The 18246-nt window shown below is 39.8% G+C and overlaps 2 protein-coding genes across 4 annotated transcripts; one reads left to right on the forward strand and one right to left on the reverse strand.

The window, feature by feature from the left end:
- Positions 1 to 9132: 9132 nt before the first annotated feature.
- On the reverse strand, positions 9133 to 12706 carry LOC103991743 (metal tolerance protein 1). 3 transcript variants are annotated; one of them, XM_009411283.3, is made up of 3 exons: positions 12567 to 12706; positions 9418 to 10655; positions 9133 to 9322 (listed from the first exon to the last, which is right to left on the reverse strand). In XM_009411283.3, the coding sequence occupies exon 2, from the start codon at positions 10653 to 10655 to the stop codon at positions 9429 to 9431; it is 1227 nt and encodes a 408-aa protein (XP_009409558.2). In that variant the 5' UTR covers positions 12567 to 12706; the 3' UTR covers positions 9133 to 9322; positions 9418 to 9428. The 3 variants fall into 3 exon arrangements, with proteins under 3 accessions (XP_009409558.2, XP_009409559.2, XP_009409557.2); XM_009411284.3 differs by having other exon boundaries at positions 9133 to 9329; XM_009411282.3 differs by having other exon boundaries at positions 9133 to 10655.
- Positions 12707 to 16659: 3953 nt separating this feature from the next.
- LOC135680164 (uncharacterized) lies at positions 16660 to 17940 on the forward strand. Its single transcript, XM_065194151.1, has one exon. The coding sequence runs from the start codon at positions 16660 to 16662 to the stop codon at positions 17938 to 17940; it is 1281 nt and encodes a 426-aa protein (XP_065050223.1).
- Positions 17941 to 18246: the final 306 nt, after the last annotated feature.

Consider the following 18246-nt stretch of genomic DNA (forward strand, 5'->3'; position numbering starts at 1 on the left):
AAAATCATACTAACTCAATTATGAGCCAATTGGGTACCACATCAAGCGGGGGCACCGCTAGAGCTAGCGGTGGAACTACCTGAGGCTCAACCTCCTAGGGAGTCTGAGTGGTGGTACCGTCCAGACTGAGCGATGATACTGTCGGGAGTTAATGCTGCCAGGTGATGGTATTGCCAGAGCCTAATCTCCGAGGCTCTATTAGGAGGTGGCACCACCCAGTGTTAGAGTAATGGTGGTGGTACCACCAGTACCTCGAAAACCCGGGATAATATATTTTTTGGCTCCATTTTTAAAGCTATTTGAGGTCTATAAATACCCATCTCATCTTTGCTCAACATATAGAACATTTTGAATGAAAATTAGTGTTAAATGTTATTGTAATTCCTAAAAGTTCCCTTTCTTTGGCTCTAAGTTTTGAATTCAGTTTGAGAGAAAGGTGAGTGAATTGTAAAGGTTGTTTCTTAAACATATGAAAAGGAGAAAAGGATTGTAAGAGGGTAATTGGTCTTCGTCCATAGAAATAAGACCGTTAGTAGACGTCGGTGGCCTCAATGGAGGAAAAATCGGGAGTGGACGTAGGTCACAACAACTGAATCACTATAAATTTGGTATGCATTTTCTTTCTGCTCTTCATTACTATTATTTTTCTGCTTTAACTGCTTATTATGTTTACTCTAGATCAAGCACACTTTGATATCATTTATGATACGGTTTCATTGAATCAAGCTTTTCCAAATCATTGAAGTTTTTCGAACCGACGTTGTTTTCCTAAAAGTACTAATTCACCCTCCTCTCTTAGTGTCAATTTCGATCCTAACAGTTGGTATCAGAGCCAAGGTTTTTTTCGTTTGGTTTAACACCTAAAAAAAATGGCCTTTACTAGTAATCAAGAGGGTCTTTCTATTACTTGTTCTCCTATGTTCAATGGGACGGACTATACGTATTGGAAAATTAGAATGAGAATTTTTTTGCTTTCTATGGATTTTGATTTATGGAACATCGTTGAAAGTGGTTTTGAAAAGTCTTCCAAACTAATGAATAAATGGAATGATTTAGAGAAGAAGACTTTCCCTTTGAATGCTAAAGTGATTAACGTATTTTACGCTCTTAATAAAAATAAATTTAATCAGGTTTCTATATGCGAAACTATATATGAGATTTGACACACACGAAGTCAGACACGAAGGCACAAGTATGATTAAAGAGTCAAAAATTAATCTTTTGGTTCATAGCTATGAGTTATTTTGTATGAAACCAAGTGAGATCATTGGAGACATGTACACCTGTTTTATAGATGTCATCAATGATCTAAAAATACTTGTAAAAGTTTTTCTAATTTTGAACTTGTTTATAAAATACTAAGATCCCTTCCAAAAAGTTGGGATCATAAAGTAATGACAATATAAGAAGCAAAGGAATTTTTTTTCGCTCGAAAAACTTATTAGGTTTTTGATGACTTACGAAATGACATGTATTGCACATGATGAACTTGAAAACAACCTTCTAAAGAACATGAAAGACTTGACACATAGAACCAAAGAAGACCACTTAAGAAAAAACTCAAGTGATGATGATGATGATGACGATTTGACACTTATTACAAGAAAGTTTAAAAAATTCTTAAAACGGAACAAAACAAAACAAGACACTAAGAATAAAAGTGAATTAAAAAAGGATCAAATAATTTGCTATGAAGGCAAGAAGCTAGGACACTTCAAAAATGAATATCCCTAAGTGAAGAAGAAACTACAAAAGAAAAAAAAAACGCTCAAAGCTACTTAGGATGACTTAAGTGCATTTGAAAACGATGAGCCTACCAACAAAGAAGAAGTTACAAATTACATATTAATGGCATTTGACAACGATGTATGTAACTCAAACAAATCTTTTTTATCATACGATGAATTATTCAATGCCTTTAATGATTTATTTGATGATTTTAAATTAGTTAGTAAAAAGTATAAATTGTTAAAAAAAGAGAATGCTTCTCTTGTTAGTGAATTTGATAAATTAAAAAATAAGCATGATGATAGTATGTTAGCTCCTTGCACTAAGTGTGAAGAGATAGATTCACTTAAAAAATAAAAATATTTTACTACAAGAAATATTAGAAAAAAATTAAAATAGGTAATAAATCTCTAAACATAATCCTTATTAATAAGGGTCATGTTCATAGAAAGGAAGAAATTGGCTTTGTAACACTAAACAAAAGCCAACTATCTTCGTTAAAGGATTTATATTATATGTCTCACCTAAAGATAAATATAATTTTTGTAGAAAATATAGATATTATACCTATAAATATTTATTTAAAAAGTATAATCTACACAAATTAGCTTGGGTTCCTAAAGAAATCTTAAATAACTTAACACCAATAGTTAAAATAGGTAAATCTATTAATGAGGGACCCAAAGTTAAATAAGTACATAAAAGAAAACCCCTTTTATTATAGATATGTTTACAATCAAAAGCTAGGAGCAAGAGATGATACCTTGATAGTGGATGCTCCAAGCACATGATCAAAGATTTAACACATCTTTTAAGCTCATTAGCTAAAACAACAATAATAAGGAAAGATCATTTGAATCAAAATAATTAAAACTTGAGGATTTTTTGTGATGATAAACCTTTTGATTAAAGATGGTCTATGTATTATCTTTCGGTTTTAAATGATGATGCATGGTTCTTGTATGGAATACTAGAGCATACTAAGTATAAAAACAAATTAAAACTAAAGAACCTTGGCTCTTTTAATCTTATAGGAAACTATCTACATTGCTTTCATTGGATTTCTCGAAAAGTGATTTTGATAATGATGTTAGATTTGTTTTTATATAAGATGATATGTCGATGTTTACGACTTGAGATGTACCATACATGAAACAATTTTCTTGATTCTCAAGAATATTTATCCAAACAAATCTTGATTCTTTCACCTGATATATTTTGAATTTATTTATAATTTTTTCATTAATTATTCTCCTACGATTCTATCCTATATTGATCGAGGAAAGGATTTATCCAAATAAATCATGATATATTACTAGAGTTTTTGATGTGCATGACTTGAATTGTATTATAAATTTTTTTATATTTATGATTTGTATATCTTATAATATAATTGAATCATTGATGTACTAGGACAAAAAATTGTTGGCCTGCACATCTCAAAAGTGCTTTGAAGCTTGCACTTTCAATGAGCAAAAAGTGATGACTTGAATGCTAAATTACGGATTGGTATCATCTACTTAAACGTTCGCTTGAATATTATTGATGTTGACTTGAATGTTAAATATTAGCACCATTTCAATATTAAATATGGCTACTGGGTTGTTAAAGGTCAAATGTTGATGAAAAAAAAAAGAAAACTCAATAGTACCCCAATGTGTTATACTCCTTGATATATTGTACTCCTTATCCTTACACTCTATGATGTACTCTTTGACGTTATGTGATTTTTAATATTATGGTACACTTCTTTATGATATTACGATTCATGCAACACTCTAAGAATTAGGTATGTTAAATCTTCTAAATGCATGAGTTCCTCTTATACATTTTTCGGATTTCTCGACTTTTGAAAATTGAGTTTTTTTTTTTAAATTGAGATCGTTTCCTATAATTTATTTTATAATTTACAAAAGAAGAAATTTAATTCAGGGACTTTTGGTACACTTTTTATGTGATGATTATTTCCTATGAATCTCTCCTCTACCTATTTACAAAAATAAAGATATGATTTATAAACTTTTGGTATGCACAACTTGATATTTTATGTGATTATTTCCTTGAATCCTTCCTCTTTCTATTTACGAAAGTAGAAATTTTATTAATGGACTTTTGGTATACTTAATTCTTTATGTGATGAATGAATTCTTCCTTTCTTATTTTTTTTTCTTTTTTGTTATGACAAAGGAGAGAAAGAAACTCGCTAACATCTCAAAAAAATATAAAAATGCTAGCTTGCACATCTCAAGAAAAACCAAAAGTGCTTGCACATCTAAAGAGAAGTGCTAACTTGCCCATTTCAATAAGCAAAAGTTGCTATCTTGAACATCTCAAAAAGTTGTTATTTTGCTCAACTTCACTTGTTAGCTTGCATGTTCTAAAGTGATGTAAAACTTACATGGTCCAAATATTTGTTGAACATGTCTCCTTTTTGTTAGTGACAAAGAGGGAGAAATGATGAATGTTTGGTATCATGAAATGATGAATGGTATCATGCCCAAAATAATATTAATTTTGGTATCATGCATGAAGTGATAAACGATCAAAATTTTAATGTTTAGTATCATGTATGTTATGCCAAAAATGATTTTACTTTTAGTATCATGCATGAAATGATAAATGCGTTAATATCATGTATGTTATGTCTAAAGTGATGTTGATTTATTTTTTGGTCTCTTATAATATTTTGAAATTGTGCATGTTACATTTAGATGCACCATGTATGAAATTTTGATATGATATATTGTATTTGATCACTATAATTAAAATTATTTCACTTGAATTCAAAGGTTATGAATCCTTTTGATGGATGGCCCATTCAGTGACCTAATGCCATGTCAGGCAATGGCATCGCCAAAGCTGACAGTGGAACCGCTTAAGGCTTGGCCTCCGAGGGAGTCTAGGCGGTGGTAACGTTGGCAATTAATGTTGCTAGGTGGTGGTATCACTATAGCCTAATATTCAAGGTTTTGTCAGGTGATCGTACCGCCCAGACTGGATGATGGTACCGCCCAATGTCAAAGAGTAATGGCGGTGGTATTGCACAGTATCCCAAGAACTCGGGATAAAAAAATTTTTGGCTCTATTTTTGAAGTCATTTGGGGTTTATAAATACCCCTCTCATCTTTGCTCAGTATACAGAACATCTTAAACAAAAAATAGTGTTAAACACTATTATAATTCCTAAAAGTTCCCTCTCTCTAGTTCTTTGAATTCGGTTTGAGAGAAGGGTGAGTGAATTGCAAAGGTTGTCTTCTAAATCTGTAAAAAGAAGAAAAGGATTGTAAGAGGGTAGTTGATATTCACTTGAAAGAAGACCGTTAGTGGATGCTGGTGGCCTCAACGAAGGAAGAATCGAGAGTGGACGTAGGTTATGACGACCGAACTACTATAAATTTGGTGTGCATCTTCTTTCTGCTCTTCATTACTATTATTTTTCTGCTTTAACTGCTTATTACGTCTAAGTCAAGCACACTTCGATATCATTTCAGATGCGATTTCATCAAATTAAGCTTTTCTAAATCATTGAAGTTTTCCAAATCGACATTATTTTCCTAAAAGAACTAATTCACTCCCCTCTTAGTGCCGATTTCAGTCCTAACACGAGCGATAATATTCAATACATGAAAAGAAGATGCTACATTCTCATAATGTGATTTGTGCTAAATACGAAAAACATCACGTTGAGTTACTTTCAAACTCAAAAGAAACTATCTCCAAAGCAAGCACGATGGTAAGACTTCCAAACTGAATTTCAAAGAGAAAGAGTTCTCCGAGAGAAAACAATTATAATGAGACTAGAGTATATTTTATATGGGTCTGACAGCACTATGCCCGATATACGATCTCTGGGATATTAAATAGATAAGGGACTATAGATATATTATAATTAAGGATAGACAGATCCAATGATTTAATTCTCCTGTATCGTCTAAGGACTATGTCGTAATGGACTAGTACATCCGAAATCGATGAGTCGAATGAATTATTATGGAGGTAATAATTCATTGGGTCAGAAGGAGTTCTGACAAGCATGACTCACGACTAACTCGATATTGGATCTAGAGGGTCACACACGTATAGTAAGTGTTGCGACGAGTAGAAATTCAAATATGAGATATCCGCTAGAGCCCCTATCTTATTTGATATCTAATAAACCCTTGAATTATTGGATCTTGTGGATAAAGTCCATAAGAGCCAATGAGATTATTGGGTAGAGATCCATTAATCCAAAAGGCTTGCGTAGTTACATAGAGATCTAGTACCCAATATGGTAAAATTTATTAGGGTTAAGTTGAGAGAGGACTTTTATAAATAGGAGGGAACCAAAGGATCATAGGCCAGACCTTTTTTGGCTACCACCTCCTATACTCCTCTCTCTCTCCTCAACCAACAACCCTAGATTGGGACGTGTGGACAATAAGAAGGGTCGACCCCTTCTTGATCGTGTGATGTACGTGGAAAGGAGGATTATACAACGATTTGATGAGCGACTTTGTAGCCCGGCCGTGTGGATCACCGTTAGAGAGGAGGACATTTGACCTCCTTCATCCTCTCCTATAGATCTGCAGGTTTTCATGGGCATACGATCTCCCTAGGTAATATATCTTTTACATATGCATAGTTTTCAATTTTGCATGTTTTTGCGCACTGATCTTCACAGGACGACGATAAACTTTTTCTACGAGATATTCTAGGATTTTATTTTTTTATTTTTCCGTTGTGCATGTGATGTTGCCTTAGATTTCGTAACAGGCCCACCTTTGCGGTATCATGACATCCACTTCTTGAATTAATAGCCCCTCTTGTCATCATGTCACTCACCAAAGTGAAGTTCCCAGTAGCTCCCGATCATGCCTTTATATGATCAAGTCCCTCACGAGATTTCTTTTGTGTGTGATGCATTGCCTCGAACTGTTCTATCATGATCCACTAAACTATATCACCTTCTAGTGATATCTCTATTGCATTCTAATCTTTGTGTGATAAATTCAGACTATAATATCTCCATGTGTGATCTTTACCAGCACATCGTAGGGCTTCTATCATATCTGATTGTGTTTGCTCCTTTAGCATTCAATCTTCATCCACTCACTCTCGGGTCACACACGAACGAAGTATAGCTCTATGATAATACGTTGCTTAATAGCTCTCAAAATGTACCGACTTAACTAAAATCAGTACGTCATTCTCTAGATCCCAGATACCTACCTCTAGCACAATCTCTATCGTGCACAACATCCCATGCAACAACTCAAATGACAATATTATGATATATTCTTCAAGAGTATCAATTTTTACATTCTCTTGCCTCGTGTCAAGGCCTTCAAGCCTCAACTTCACTTTCACATGTTGAGTCATCTTAATCCCTTTGTCAATTATTTTGCTAAGATAAGCTACATATCTCTCGTAGCTTCATTTGCCTTTGCCATCATGCAAGATGAGTCTGCTCTATCAGAACAAAAGACCTATGGAATAACATGATCTCGCTCTTACTTCTGCAAAAATTCATGTCCATGACCTTTGTCTAAGGAAAGATTTGTGCCTCTGCTCCATATTTTATTTTGTATGTTGATCCCTTTATGCGACTTGGGTACTTCACAAAGTTCCACCTAAGTTGCTTTGTTCCTTGATTTACATTGAGATGATGATGGTCCTCATGCCCACCATTCCATGAGTCAACCCTCCATTGAGTTCAATCTCTATATTAACTCTAAGTATCCCTTCATTTGGTGTTGCCTAGGGTCACTCCCTCGCTTTATTTTATAATGTATCCGCTGATATATTACCTCATGCAAAATCATGCGATGATTCCTCGTTGCTCGCTTAGTATATACGATTCGTTACGTATGATTCTCTCTATGGAGAACTAGGATTTATCCATCCTAAATATTTATCCCGTTAGAGTAACTTTTATTTTTATCGCTCTCTAGAAGTTTCAGAGACCACCATCCCCTTAGATTATTCGACCTTGTTGAACAAACTATGTACTATTCTGCTACCATGAACTCACTTACTAGATTGCGACTCTTCGTTAATATAGTCTCGCAACGCCACTCGAGGCCAAGTAATATGCTAAACTTACTGCACACTTTATCCTCTTATGGACGTGTCCTTCCCGAGATGAAGAGAAAATTTCTTGCTTTATAACATCAAGTTTTAGTCACCTTAGGATGGCCACAAATAGTTCATCATCTACATTCAAACTATTGCATGAGTATCGAATTATTTGAGTTAGAAATTCTCCTTACCTCTATGAGCATTATGCAACTCTTTCAATCAGTAAGCAACTTATCCCTCCTTACATGGTCTCATTCTTTGCTGCCAAGCACTTATTTGCCTTTAGCATTGTTAAGCTTAGTTGCCAATATTGAGCCATAACTCAAACTAAACCATCCAAACCTTTGTGTACTATGCATTCTTCATAACTTACTTATCCTCATTGTGGTTCACACGCGAAGGGTTGATTATTCTTTTGAATAAGCTCACACCTCCAAGTTCCTTATATCTCTACGATTGTTTTTCTTGAACGATCACGCATGCTAGCTAACTCCGCTAAGTCCCTCATGTTTACATGCTAAATGTTTCTAGGTGTACTTGCCCTGCTCTTATATCATCTATTACAAACTTAATTGGTTTTACCTAAATCATTCGACACCCTTGCATGTTTGTTCGCAAAAGATCAACCTTCTTGAAACTTCTTAAGATCTCTTAAAGACTTGCAAAAGAGAATATAGATCTCACAAGCAGATATTTCAACAAATACTTAATAAACAATACAAATAATAAATATAAATTTAGTAATCTCTAAATGACCACATGATAAAAGATCTAAGGTAACTACCACAACTAAAGGTCCATACAAGTGCCTACATGATGAACAAAACAACAAATCAATTTTAAACACTATCTTAAAAAGGCCCATCCAATCATAACCACCCGAGTAACTCTTAAAGCTATGTTGATTGACACTTCATATCACTCTACATAATTAGAAAATTCTCAAAATGACTATATGAATGATTTATTTTTAAATAATTTTATCTCTGTATAACGATTGCGTTCAACTTATATTTATAAGACTAAAACAATCATAAAAATAAATCATAATAAGGATGTCAAGCCTACACAGGTCCTCCAGAGAAGAATATAATCAAAAAGTCAAAAGATATAGATATATATAAATATTATATTAAATACTCTATATTCATATTTATCCGTGAAATTATGATCAAAGTTCTTATAGATTTTGTTGATCCAAGACACTTAGCCGGTCAATTGTTAGCAAGATCAGCCAAGGATCAAACTGCTTGTGCCTTTATATTTGGACGAGATCCATAACCCTCTCTGGTCCAAACATTTCAGCCATGTAGAAAAATGAGGATTTTAGCGAGGAGCCAAACATAAATAAAGAAAAAGCTCAGATAATTACCACAATCTGCATCCATGAATCAGCAACAAGGTACAAGAATGCAAGGCTGAACACCACCCATCCTACCAGCCATAATTCATCAAATCTCACGTGATTGCCGATCAACTTCTTCTTCCACACTTTGCCAATGCGAGGATCAGCTGAAGCACTGAGATGCATAGGCTGACAACTAACTGGAGATTAGAAGACTAAGAGACCACGGTATCGTCGTACACAGAATTCTTAAAGAGTTATGACCAGTGATTATTTGAACTCACATCGAAGAAGCCTACTGTCGCTCTATCTGGATGGTCACATGACTGATGTTGTACTCCCTCCTGATGTATCTTATCACCAGATCGAGCACATGATCGGCATCTGAGTCTGGAGTGATCGTGACATGGCAGGCAAGGAGGACCTTCCCCACCGTGATCGCCCATATGTGGAGCTCATGAATGGCAACCACGCCATCCAATTCGCAGAGACCTTTCTCCAGCTTGCTAGCGTCTATCTCTCGCGGGGTGCTCTCCATGAGCACCTCCAGGATGTTCCTCAGCATCTTGATGGTAGTCAACAGCACGACGACGGAAAAGATGAGCGTGCAAATCAGATCGATGATCTTCCACTCGGGTTTGTACCATACGAGAGCCCCTCCAATCATGACTCCGATGCTTTGGATTGAATCTCCAAGAACATGTAGATAAGCACTGTGGACATTGATGTTGCGCTGCTGCGTCCTAACACCAGAATTCTCAGCTGGAGAACGTTCGACGTCTCCTAAAAGTGGGATCTTCTCCTCACCTGTATGATGATGATGGTGGTGATGATGGGTTGTGACAGAAATGCCATGACAACGAGTATGCTCTGCGCCATGTAAGTGGTTGTGACGGTGGTCAGCATCATGCTGAGAGTGGTCATGGTCGGCCTTGGTGTGGCCGTGACTGTGTCCACCGTGTCCATGGCCGTGCTCATGACCCAGCACGGCAGCCATTATAATGTTCACCAACAAGCCAAATGCTGCAACAGCAAACATCAGTTTGCCTTGGACCTCACCGTTGTCATGTATGATTCTGTCAATAGCTTCATAAACCAGTATGCCAGCTAAAAGCCATATCATCTGAATAGAGACCAATGTTCCAAGAATCTCTATTCGGAAAAAGCCATATGATTGCTGTGGTGTTGCCTCCCATCCAGATGCCCAGAGCGAGAATAAGGAGATAGCGAAAGCGGCAACATCGGAGAGGAGATGAGCAGCATCAGTTAAGATTGCAAGACTGTTTGCTGCAACACCTCCAGCCACTTCGACGCCCATGAATATGACGCAAAGGATAACAGCAACCATAAGTTTCCTCATCGAGGCAGATCGCTCTTTGGCATCATGTGAACTGCTTCTGATATCAGAAAAATCACAAGCTGCACCCCCGCAAATCTTGTTCCCGCCTAGGCCAGAAACCCCGGGAGGCACATCCATGTCTACTTCAATAATTTGAGCTGACTCGGAGTTCTGCGTCTCCATCTGAAATAACAAGTAAAATGCCTATCAGACATTCTCCCTTCAATCAACGTGTTTTTAACACTAGCAAACAATGTCGAGAAGCGCTTCACAACAAAGAAAATTCACTGTGAATGGAAGTTCCCACGTAGCATATGAAAATTACAAGTTTTAATCATGACAAATTCAACATAAACAATTTAATGATCTGAAATAATAACTAAACCAAACATTACAATACTTTATAATCAGAAGATGACTGCAGAAACTGATGGAAATGTCACAAGTTTCCAATATTCAATGTCAAGATGTCACAGGTCAATAAAACGAAGAAATCAATAGCAAGGAAACCTTAGAATTATAATATTGCCAACCAACTAAATTAAGCTATGGAGAGTGAAGAACGAACGTACACCAGGTTTGATGCAATTAAATACCTGTCCCTTGTAAAGAGATCAAGATATCTTGAAGCATAAGGGTCCGTACCCTGTAATTTAGCATGTATGCTCAGATAAGATCTTGGCTATTTGTATGATCAAGGACTCTTTAAAAATTGAGATAGGCTATTCAATTTCTAGGTTGAGCAGTTCTATTTTTAATTATATAATGAGTTGTCACATCAGTAGTTATCAAAGTTGAATAATTCTTCTACGAATTGCTTTCAATCCTAAAGCAAGATTAAGCCACCAAGTAGGACGTAGTAATTATGTCTATATTCTAAGAACTTGTTTTCATTGGCAGATTGTGCTATTGCATAGGCAAGCACCAGCCGATGCATCAGATGCTCTAAATAAAATAAACTATCAAATCAATCAATTATGGCTGACAGAGAGCCGCCCAAAAGGAAAATACAGTAGGTCAAATGTCTATCAATTGACTGCACTGAGTATTCTAATTTACTGAACAAAAAAAATTGACTATCATGATGCTGAATTTGATGTGGGTAAAATAAAAGTCCTGACTGCTTTGCTTTAAGGCAAAAGTTGCCTTCAGGTACGGAGGATAATTTCAAATCGGTGGAGCTATTAATTCCTCTGGAATTTTCTTAACCAGGCGACAATGGTGTAAAGGCAGAACTCCTTTTCATTTATATCAATAATAATTCCCTACTCAAGGCCAAGTTCATGTTGAAACTACAATGATTGCGGATGTCACGATGCGGTCACAGAAAAGAGTGACAACTCACAGAGGAAGACAATAAACATATTTTAACACAGTACAGTGAAGGAACATCTTATATAGGTTCATTGACTATGATAAAGCCAAAACAACCACACCTAAACTCCCTCTTATATAATTTTCCAAGGCTTCCAAGATATGATTCACCAACAGTGATCATTTACTCAAACAAGAAGCCACTGCTGTAAACCCCTTTTTTACGCCCAAATAATATATATATATATATATATATATATATATATATATATATATTCTCACTTTTATCTGTGACAATCACCCAGCAAATGAGATCAATCTGATCACCGTCAAAGATCAAACCAACGCCAGATGAACCATTGCAAGAACCGTAAACACCCAGCCTACTGTTATGCACGATCTCCACGTTTCTTTGGACCTTACTTTTGGCATAAAGAAGGCAAATCTGCGCTCATTCCAAGACACAAAATCGAACCCTAAAACAACATATCTTTATCGACAAAGAAGAGAAGCAGACCCAAAATATCAGAGATTATTCAACAAGAACAAACATAAATACCGTAGAAAAGAGAAAAAGAAATGCAAAACGGGAAAAGAAATTTGTTCTCATCAATCAAGACAAAAGATTCATTATCGATCATGACTGCAATCAAGAATATAGCACCCAAAACCGAAACGAAATCTCCCAAGATTTTGCCCATATAAGAGGCACAAAAGAAGCGAAAAGAGTTGGAATCGAAGGCAGCGATCGAAGAGAAGAAGGGGGAAAAGCGTTGGTACCTTGGGAGACGAAGGGATGGATCTCGAGCGGCGGCGCCTCCGAGTCGGATTTGGGTTGGGAGAGAAGGAAAGCGAGGCGAGCGGGCGGCAGAGAGATTAGCGTGAGGGGGGAGATTGGATACAACCGCCTCTCGTGGGATGAGATTTAAAACGGACCGGATTAGGTAGCACGTAAGTTCCAGGGAATACGCCGCGCTCGGCGGTCACTACGATCTGTACTCACCACCGGAACTGCGGGGTCCACAGCAAAGAACAAATTGGTTCAGCGGTAGGAAAATTGAGTCATCTAAAGGGACCGCCGCCGTGGCTGCACGCCCACAGCAGTTGCCCCGCTGGACTGTCGAAGGGAGGCGAGTTGGAAAGTCAAAATTGGATACCGGTTCGGATCCGCCGACCCGCGGATTTCCTGACTAATCGCGCGTCCACCGATCGAATCGGACCGGCGGCAAAGGGGACCCATTGCTTGCGTAGTCCGCCAGGTGGAAGGTGACGTAGCTGTGACAAGCTATTTGGTCGTTCCTTCTTCACGGGATGAAGCTGTTGAGGGATTCTTTCTTGTGAAGGAAAAGGACGGAAAGCATTCAGGGCGTTGTCTCCTTCCTCGTCATGTCTTTGAGTCGATAAAACAATTTTTTTGGGTTTATAATGTTTTTGGACGTCAAGAAATCTAAATAAGGAAATCGTTTTAAAGGAAAGAAATATTAAAATTTAGGACTTGATTGTTATATAAATATTTCATCTCATTTTAATTTTTTATCGGGATGATGAAGTGTGAAAAGACAATGTGGTGTTTAGTTATTATATAGATATCTGAGAACTTGTTTGGAGACATGGTAATGACATCAACATAGGATTTTGTCCACCAAATATTGTAATGACTCCTTCTGCTACTACTTGCGTTGAAGGTTGAATAATTAAGTAAGAAAAGGTCACAATGGATCGCCCATTGTAATGACAACTTGTAGATGTATTCCGGAAGTCGATTTTAGCCATGTTTAGCTAATTTATGGAGACTTTAGTATCTTAGCTACTCTTCCAAGGTATTCATCCGAGCCGTGGGACTGACTTCCCATCGCCACCGAATACGCTTTCACCATCGATGTCCTTCTCTCTAATGCTTCCAAGTTAGGGAGAGAGAGAGAGAGAGAGAGAGAGAGAGAGAGAGAGAGAGACCTGCAACAGATGGCTAGCTGTGTTCACCGTTAACTAGTCTCACAAGCAATATATGTTCCTCTCTCTAATACTTCCAAGAAGAGAGAGACATAAATCAGAAGACTCGAAAGCATGGCTTCTTTTTGCATAGAATTTTCTGTAGGAGTTATGAAGTTGACGGACTGATAATGACACTGCTGAAATGTATACACCTTATCAGAGAGTAGTTTGAGAGTGACAACGTTGAAAATCCAGCAGAAGAATCCATGACAATATCCTCAATTCTTCAGCAATTGATGCAAATGGATAAGTACTTCGAATGGATCCGCAACTTTCTTCTATCTTTATACTATTTGAAATGTGAAACTCACATCTGTAGGGTAAGTAAATATCGATGATGTCCATGTCAATTCGAATTATCGAGACGAAACAAGAGCTCAAACATCTATTTGGTGGCCAACCTATATGAAATACTAAGATTGAATAGGATTCTCGATAAGATTCCTAGATGAAAAACAATAGCTTCCAGTAAAATAGTATTTGACAATGATTAATCCAAGAAAATATGATATGTATGAAATATTGAACATCAATATGGTTGACTTATTAATCGAAACTCGTTTTTATTTACAGGAATATATCCTCTACCAATGTCAAATGCAGACCACTGTTCTTACTTTCTCCTTTCCTGATATAAGATTTGAAGTGCAACCTACACTTGCCTATATATATCATCCATCAATGGCTGCGAAGAACAAACGAATTGAAGATCGACTGTACATAGTTTCTCACACCCTTCACACACACACACACACACATATATATACATATATATACATATATATACATATATATATACATATATATATGTATATAATCATATTAAAACACAAAAAATTAGGAAAAAAAGAGACTAAATCTTTAGTTGATGCAAGAAAAGTCTCAAATGTTAGGTTTAACCAATTAACACTGTTACTAATTAAAAAAAATCCTAACTAGTGATTGAAATTACAGTCAAAAGAAACAAATACTCAGCAATTATTTTAAGACTACGTATTTAGTTGGTGATTAATTGCTATATTGACTATAATTGCAATCACTAAACAAATTATGAGGGCAAAAAGGACAAATAAAAGTAGGAATTTTCAGATTAGCTTAATTATAAAAAGGCATAAGCTAGTTTTTCTTTGTTATATTTGTTCAGGAAAAGGGTTCTTGATATGTTTGGTTGTCTATAACTATAAATAATAGCTACAAATAAAACCAAATGATGCATGTATTTGGATGTCTGGATGAATAATTGTCATTTGTGCTCACAATCAAGAAAGCGATTGCTATATCTCCAATAAAAAGGAACCGAACCAAACCGTGATATGCATTAGCTCATCCAATCCATGTTTAGCAATGGCGTCTTTGTGATCACAATCAAGGCCGCTAGAAGGAGGGCCTAATGTCGATAGATCACCCGATTGGCTCAGACGAGCCTGCGGCTGAGAGGTCACACCCGATTGGGGCTTCGGGGGAACATCCCCCACGCGGAGATCTTCGTGACGAACACCCCGCCACGACCTCAGAGCGCTATTGCTGGATATTCAATGACCCGGGCTTGTCGCCGCCCGACGGCGCCCCCACCGACCCGTCGCCCGTGTCGTCCGAGGCCTTTCACGACCTCACCCATCAAGTCCGAACTCTGACCGGTATGGTGCAATCCATTATTCCACTTGTTTCTCGTCCGTTGCACCCGCAGGCTGTCCAACCACTGTGGCAACAGGAGCCACCCATTCAGGCTCGCACGCCACCTCGGGAGCTCCCCGCTTCGCCTCGGGTCCCATCGGCCCCACTCGGGGATCGAGTGATAGCAAACCCAAGGGGCCACCCGGAACCCGAGGCATTATCTTCAGATTCTACGGATTCCCTGCGAGCCCAATTGCGCTCCGTCAGTCAGCGACTCGACGAGGTGCAGAAGGAGGTTCGCAGGTCAAAGGGAGAGCTCAGAGAGGATGCACACCAGGGATCTCCGTTTACACCCGAGATTCAGGATCAGACAGTCCCCCCAAACTTTCGACTCCCCTCCCTGGATGCTTACAACGGCTCCACTGACCCAGCGGACCATGTAGTCACTTTCCGTGCTCAGATGGCGCTGTACGGAACCTCTGATGCTCTGATGTGTAGAGCGTTTCCCACCACTCTAAGAGGGTCGGCCCACGCGTGGTACGACGACCTAAAGACCAGAACGATCGCTTCCTTCGACCAGCTCGTCAAGGACTTCGAGCTCAACTTCTTGGCCTATGCATGACCAAAACCTTCCGTTGCACTTCTCCTCGGACTCAACCAGAGGGAGGACGAGCCCCTTTCCCATTTTGTGAATCGTTTTGCAACATAGATCCGGGGGTTACTGGACGCTCATCCTTCTCTATTGATGCAGGAGTTTATGATAGGCCTGCGTCCTTCCAGGTTCTTCTGGTCCCTCGTGGAGCGACCCCCCACTGCGGTGCCTGAGATGCTTCAACGCGCGAACCAGTTCATCACGGCCGAGGCCTGGATGGCCGGGAAGCGGGAGGAGCACAAGCGAGCCAGGCCAGAGCCGGCTCGGGGACAACCGTCCACCGCGCTGAGGTGCAAGGTGGACCGACCTAACCCGCCGACGCTGAGGACTCCGTTGCCCTCTTTGGGTGCATCCCGAACGGAGATATTTCTACAAATAAGGGAAAAAGGGCTGCTCAGGCCCCCCGTCCTGATAAAGAACCCGTAGGAACTCACTGACCAATCCAAGTGTTGCCGCTTTCACCGGTAAAGCAGGCATGATACTAAGGAGTGTCGCGAGCTGAAGCCGCAAATCGAGGAGCTTGTCCGCAGAGGACACCTCAGTTGGTACGTCTGATAGAATAGGGAACCCTCGCCCCATCCGGAGGGCCCCGTTGAGCGCCACATCGACATCATCATGGGCGGCTCAGCATCCGGTGGGGTCAGTATGTCCGGAAGGAAGGCATACGCACGTTCCGCTAGGGCCGATGCTCCTCGACGCGACCCCGAGGTCGCGTTCCCTCCCGAGGGCGCTGAGCGACCAGAGCATGATGATGCGCTCATGATAATGGCTCGAATCGCCAACGCCCAGGTGAGGAGAATCATGATCGACACGGGGAGCTCAGCCGATGTGCTCTACCTTGATGCTTTCCAGAAACTTGGGTTAGCCAAAGTGCCCTTGGAGCCTATCTGCTCGGCGCTCACAGGGTTCACCGGCGACTCGATCTCACCGTTGGGAGCCGTCACCTTGCCCTTGACTCTGGGAGCTCCCAGAACAAAGACGGTGATGTCCACCTTCTTAGTGGTTGATCTCCCTACGGCATGCAATGCCATCCTCGGTCGCCCCACCCTCAACAAGATTAGAGCCGTAGTCTCCACCTACCACCAGACGGTGAAGTTCCCGACCCATGCAGGGACAGGGGAGGTCTGGGGGAGCCCTCGTGAGTCCATACAATGCTACCTGACGACGGTTTCACTACACAAAAGGGCAAAGATTGACCGATCCCTAGAGGACCCAAGGGAGACGAAGCAGCCGACCCCACATCCTGAGCCGACGGCGCCCACTTGTGACATACCATTGATGAAAGATCGGCCGGACCGGACGATCAAAGTCGGATCGGAACACCCCGAGCAAGAGCGGGAGCAGCTTGTCGGCTTCTTGCAGGAGAACGCCGACGTCTTCGCTTGGTCGCCATCTGACATGACGGGCATCAACCCAAAGACTGCCCAACATCACCTAAACATATCACCCGATGCCCGGCTAGTGAAGCAAAAACCACGATGCCAAGCTCTAGACAGACAACATGCCGTCCGCGAAGAGGTGGAGGGACTCTTGGCAGTTGGCTTCATAGAGGAAGCCAAGTACCCGCGATGGCTATCTAATGTAGTTCTGGTGAAGAAATCTAATGGGAGCTGGAGGATGTGTGTTGACTACACCAGTCTTAATCGTGTTTGCATAAAGGACTGCTATCCCCTCCCGAGGATCGACCAGCTAGTCGACGTAACTGCCAAGCATGCCCGCCTTTCGTTCATGGATGCCTTCTCCGGCTACAACCAAATCAAAATGGCGCCCGAGGACCAAGAGCACACGACCTTCCTCACTGATCTAGGAGTGTATTTCTACAAAGTAATGTCGTTCGAGCTGAAGAATGCAGGTGCTACCTATCAGAGAGCCGTGAACAGGATGTTTGCCCAATAAATCGGGTGGAACATCGAGGTATATGTTGACGACATGATCATGAAGAGCCGTGCGGCGGCAGATCACCTGACCGACTTGACCGAAACATTTGCCATGCTGCGGAGGTATGGTCTGCGACTCAACTCGGCAAAGTGTGTTTTCGGCGTCAACTCGGGAAAGTTCCTCGGATTCATCGTACATGAAAGAGGAATCGACGTCAACCCGGAAAAGGTCCAGGCGATCATCGATATGCAAACCCCTCAAACGATCAAGGACTTGCAACGACTGAACGGAAGGCTCTCTGCCTTGTCCCGGTTTCTATCCCGA

This window comes from Musa acuminata, chromosome BXJ1-7, assembly GCF_036884655.1.
Source record: "Musa acuminata AAA Group cultivar baxijiao chromosome BXJ1-7, Cavendish_Baxijiao_AAA, whole genome shotgun sequence".
Lineage (NCBI taxonomy): Eukaryota > Viridiplantae > Streptophyta > Magnoliopsida > Zingiberales > Musaceae > Musa > Musa acuminata.

Excerpts from the sequence above, each read along its gene's own strand:
- LOC103991743 (XM_009411283.3), bottom strand. The coding sequence starts at position 10,655 with ATGGAGACGCAGAACTCCGAGTCAGCTCAAATTATTGAAGTAGACATG.
- LOC135680164 (XM_065194151.1), top strand. The coding sequence starts at position 16,660 with ATGGGCGGCTCAGCATCCGGTGGGGTCAGTATGTCCGGAAGGAAGGCA.